The sequence below is a fragment of the Triticum urartu genome, chromosome 7A (assembly GCF_056163025.1).
Source record: "Triticum urartu cultivar PI428250 chromosome 7A, HENAU_Tu73, whole genome shotgun sequence".
In the NCBI taxonomy this organism is placed as follows: Eukaryota; Viridiplantae; Streptophyta; class Magnoliopsida; order Poales; family Poaceae; genus Triticum; species Triticum urartu.
This window is the reverse complement of record NC_141879.1, coordinates 624,671,618-624,677,232: the sequence shown is the minus strand read 5'-3', so window position 1 is coordinate 624,677,232 and position 5,615 is coordinate 624,671,618. Positions and strand designations below refer to the sequence as shown.

Sequence of the window (5,615 nt, the reverse complement as noted above, 5' to 3'; positions counted from 1 at the left end):
ACATATGGTAGATAATCCAGGCACATAGTACTAACACTTTACCTCTCCAACCCATATATATTTTTTGTTGATTATGTTGTCAACCTTTTGTGCCTTCTTGTCACTCCAGTTTTGGATCAGCGGCCTTAACCTTGATGCATACGAGATGGTAGAGTCCAATTGGTGCACCCTCCACTTCTCGTAGTACCACGTCTGCATTACAACAAAAACAGCTTAGAAAATTTTCCATAAAATTAAATGTATTGTATGTTAATAATGATTGTATTACTTGCAGCAATGGTAGGTTGCCCTCCAGATTTGCTCCACCATTTACAAATTTCCTGACGCTAGTCATAAGATGGTCAAGTGTAAGCTGTCCAAAATTGGTGATCTTTATTGTCTCAACGTTTCTAACAATCCCAAGGTATCTGTTGTCCACATACTGCTGTGTTGTCGGGCATACATATTTGCCTATGGTGTACAAGACAAATGGCCTGACAAAATTAGGTGTGATGTTGCCTTTCATCTTGGCTAGCAATCCTTTCAAAGTTACTTTTGTGTCATTGGGGTCTTTCAGTTCCTTCCACAACTCCAAAGTATCATTGTGATTTGAAGAGACGTGATTCTTCCCCATGCAGGGCAGGCCTGTTATATGCTCCACATCTTTTAGTGTGATCCTACATGGTCTCCCATTAATTATAAAGGCATCCTGCTCTGCATCATATGAATAAGCGATGGCCTGGCACAGTAGACGTCTCATTCTCATGCCAGGAGTCTTGAGAAGTTCACCCAGTCCAATCAACTTGATGTACGTCAGTTGTTGTGCGTTTAAATCTTTTATGAACTTCTTGTATTGCAGCAATGAAGCAACCTGAGTTCCCTAAATGTAAAAATAGTGTGATTAGATTCTGTATGGTATTCACTTAAACATGCATAGAACCGACTAGATGTAATCTATGCCAATATCAAAATTGTGCTCTACATTGCTGCATGAAATTATAGAGCTTCTAGGCCATATAATGAACACCAGACATAGAAAAACAAGCTATCTCTGTCCGCAAATTGACTGATAATAGTATAGATTTTTAGTACAAGGAGCAGACTTTGTTCTATGTACACTACTAAAGTTTCAGGCGTCACGCTTACAAAAATAATTGCATACATGATCACAAGATCAATAGTTTATAGATAATCACCATACTAGGAATGTAACATGTGATCCTACTGTCCATCTTTCTCTTTAGTTTTCTCCTTTATTTCTCGTTAACCTAAAATTTAATATAGTACATACATTTGATGTTCTCAATGCCAAATAAGTGAGGCGTGCAACTTACGTACAAAACTACTTTGTATTCTGTCTACTGCGTATTTGATCAGGCATTTAGGAGTACTACGATTATTTTGTTGATTCGGTTGCTGGTTTTAAACAAAGTTGAATTACTAGTCCTTCCTTTCCATATCGTTGCATGTAGAACTTTCCAGCACGAAAATTAGCGCAAGTTTCATTACAGAGAGAGGCATTCATGACTAAAAACTAAGAGAGGAAGGTATCCACGATCTCCCTTAAGTTTTGCTAAAGCACATGTAGATGTGCTCTAAGTATTGCTTATCTAAGTCCTATGTCATTGATTTTATGCTAAGATTCGTGCAAGCCTTTCTAGACACACCAATCTCCCTTCGGTAAAATAGGGATAGTTCGTTATGGCTGTAACTAAACGAGATCAAAAAGAAGTGCGTCGTAAATAATGGGATTGCATGCAGACTTGGGAAGGAGGGTGTATACACAATACAAGGATCTCGATCGTTACCGGAGGATTCTCTCGATGGCGACCGGCTCCATTGCCATTCGCTTTCATCTTTTGATTTGCCGGCTTCTCCGACGTGCCCTTCTCTTTCGTCAGCTTCTCTGACATGCCCTTGTCTTTCATCTCAGGATTCGCCGACGCAGGCTTTGAAGATGACGGCTCCGTCGGCTTCACCGACCTAGGAGCTACTTTGGGCGGCGTGGGGTGGTAATTCGGTGTAGTCATGGAAGGCTAGGTATGGGCGGCGTGGGGTGGGAGGCGTGGGGTGGAAGTATACGATCTATGCCGTGAAAAGCTTCGTATTTATAGGGGATTCTCTACCAACCGATCACAAGGAAATATTGGGAATTTGGGATCTCACGAAGAGGTAGTTTTAGATCACGTAATGTTTATGTATAGGGGATTCTCTAACAACCCACCACAAGGAAATATTGGGAATTTGGGATCTCGCGAAGAGGTAGTTTTAGATCACGTAAAGTTTTTTAGCTATATTTTTATTTTGAGAATTTTTTTGCAAGTTTAGATCAGTAATCTCAACAGTGAAGCGTTTGGGCTTCTTGTGCTTTCTTATACGGTCCTATGGGTGAGCCCATTTTAAATGTGAACATGACAAAGGAAGCGAGGACTCCAGCAGGCGGGACGAGCCTCGTCCCAATTATTTAGGACGGGCATGCACGAGGGCGCTTCGTCCGCACTGCCACGATTCTCCAAAAATGGTTCCTCTGCCTCTGCGTCCTCTCGATTCCCTCTTCCTCTGCGTCGCCCACTCTCCCAACAATCTGGCTTCTGGAACGGTGAGTTCTCCTTCCTGTCAATTTTGTTAGTAGTTCTCCAGTAGAAGCACATACGATGGCCTTCTTCTTGTCAATTTCTTGTTCTCCTGCTTCTTTATTTTGTGCGCACAGATTCATCTGCCTGCAACATGTAGTCCGTTGCCTTATGAGAATTTTCCACACAGATTCATCTGCATGCAACATCTAGTCTGTTGTCTTGTCAATTTCTTGTTTTTCTCCTGCTTCTTTAGTTTGTACACACAATTTCATCTACATGGGTGATGAACAATTCACAGATACATGTTTATTCTTGATTGTTGATGCAGTTGTTTAGATAAATATTTCAAGAGCGTAAATTTATATTGTTAATTCGGATATACTCCCTCTGCATGGAAATATAACAACTTTTGGTTCATTGCTTTAGTGATTTCTTTACAGAGGGAGTACTTGTTTAGTTTAAATTGTTCATGCACTTGTTTACATAAACTTTCAATAGCGCCAGAATTCCTATACTATCTGCCGTCATATTCATCTCGGCTTATTGTTATCATGTTATTGTCATGCTTCATGTCTTATACTGGTTTCATCAATTACAGTCCTTCGGCATGGCGTTCGAGAATGATTATGATGCTAGGGCAGATGGAAATACCGAAATTTGTGTGAAGTACACGAACAAGGCTAGCTGTGTTGAGTACTGTATTGGCAGATTCAAAAACTGGCTGCGGAACGACGACCAGAAGATAGTTGCACTGGATGTGGAGTACACCTGGCCTTGTTGTCCGACACAGATGGCGGCCGTGGTCCAGTTATGCGTTGGCATCTACGTCCTCGTGTACCACATAAGCGTTGCTGATGAGCACTGCAGCCTGCTTGCCACCTTCCTGCTCGACGAGGAGTACACCTTTGTTGGGGTGGACATCGAGAATGACAAGAAAAAACTCAAGCATGTTGGTCTGGTGGTACAAAACTTTGTGGATATCCAGAATATGTGGAGAGTGCCTGATTCGGTGACGATTAAGCCAAAGTATGGCTTGGCTGACTACGCTGGTTCCATCATCCACCACAGCTACAACAACATGAAGGACGTTCTCACAGAAGATGACCACCATATATGGGCAGAAGCCCCCTTGCCCTTAAAGAACATCTATTATGCTTCCATGAATGCGTATGCCACCTACGACGTATATAGGCGGTTGGTGAACTTCCAGAAGGGGTTTGAGAGTCAGCGCCAGCATCTCGCCAAACCATCCAGGCGGTCAAAGAAGTCCGGAAGGAAGTATGAATCAACATAAAATGTTTCTTCTATTTATCTAGCTGATAGTCTGTAAACTTTATTATACTGCTAGTAAGTCGTAAGTTCAAATTTCCTGCGAGTTGAATCATCCTTTATTCTAGCTGTCTTGCCTAATTTGATCCACGTTCACGAGATATTATACTTAAGACGTTTATTTTGTTTCGGTTTCACTAGCTATGATACAGAATGTGATAGCCATTTTTACCAAAAGATTATTTCGGATTTATAATGAATACACAGAATGCGATAGCCATTGTTTCCAAAAGATTATTTCAGATTTATAATGAATACTATTCTCAACTGGGTTTGAATAGAGAAATTTTATTTTTTAATTGCATAGAGAAAGTTCATTTTTTAATCAAAATAAGGGTCACCCCCTCTGATTTTCCATTAACATAAAACACATGGTCTTTCAAGCCCATGATACAAACTACAGCTAGAAACTAAAGTAATCAACTAGCAGCACAAATCATACATGGTAGCAAGCCCAGCCAGACTTAACATGAAGGTCCAAAAAATAAAACTACGGCAGAGATGCGCAGGCGACACCGCAGTACCCTGTTACTCCACACTTGCGATGAACTGTACAATTCACCTGCTACATGCTCTAGCATGCGCATATAGACCATCAGCACCTCTTTGTTTACCACCTTCATCTGCAATATAGACCATCCCATGATCCACAAGCAAATTAGCTAAACAAGAATCATAAGATCACTATACCATTTATTTTGTAATCTCAGATTATTCCTGCATTGCCAAAGAGTCAAGAACACAACTGATGCCCTTCCCGCATCTCCTACGCAAACACACATAGGTAGTTCTACCATCTTAACTCCATGATTTAAAATATTAATAAAACCCCCTTAACGATTCCATTTGCATTACCATCGTTCATGATTATAGCCAGGGAAAAAGCAGCCAATAAAGCAACCACCTGTGAAAGACCTATTTTGAGTCCTGAATAGGGCCGAATCCTAGCATTTACTCTAACTGCAACATGTCCTCCTCTCATAGTCATCATCACCCAAGACATGATGAAGACGTAACCCCATAGATGCATAACTGCTATCAAAATAGTTTTCGCACTATACCTAGTGTAAAGGACACTCTTGCATTGTCGTGCTACATTTGTGGCTCCTCGGTCAGCATGTTCATAACCACCTCGATCTGAAGATCTTCACGGGTGGTGGTCTTGAAACCGAAAAGAACGGCTTTATGAACCTTAAGCTCTTCACTGTCAACAAAATCACTCCATCCCTTGCCGAAGATGATGCGGCCATCATCACACTTGTGGTACTTGACCGGCATCAAACTTTCCTTGCACAGGCGAATGCCAGCAAGCCCATCTCCCGGTATCTCCCCATCTCCTGGGGTCTTGAAGGCGTCGACAACTTTCACCAGTAATCTCTGTATGCACCGTCATAGGAAGAAAAATTATCAAATATGTGAAGGAGCAGTAAACAAAAGGATCTTCTGCTACATCTACATATATTACATAAGGATCTTCAGTTATGGGAAACAAAAGGATATGCAAAAACACACATCAGTGTATTCACTGGTTTCAGCTACAATAGCATATCATTAAACTTTCTCTCCATGAAAAAACAAAGAAAATTGCATACAAAATAGAAAATATTAGTACACCAAAAACATACCATCGTCTTTCCTCCTATGTTCGACTTGGTGAAGCGGTGGACAAAAAATGCACCTATATAACCTTTCTTCATCGCCAAAAGGTCATGTAGGTTACGCTCCTCTTGC

At 41.1% G+C, this 5,615-nt stretch overlaps 1 protein-coding gene across 1 annotated transcript; it reads left to right on the top strand.

Annotated features, from left to right (window-relative positions):
• The first annotated feature begins 3,162 nt into the window (after positions 1–3,162).
• Positions 3,163–3,849, top strand: LOC147960764 (uncharacterized). Its single transcript, XM_087533539.1, has one exon. The coding sequence runs from the start codon at positions 3,163–3,165 to the stop codon at positions 3,847–3,849; it is 687 nt and encodes a 228-aa protein (XP_087389665.1).
• The last annotated feature ends 1,766 nt before the right edge of the window (positions 3,850–5,615 follow it).

Coding starts and splice junctions, on each gene's coding strand:
- LOC147960764 (XM_087533539.1), top strand. CDS start 3,163: ATGGCGTTCGAGAATGATTATGATGCTAGGGCAGATGGAAATACCGAA.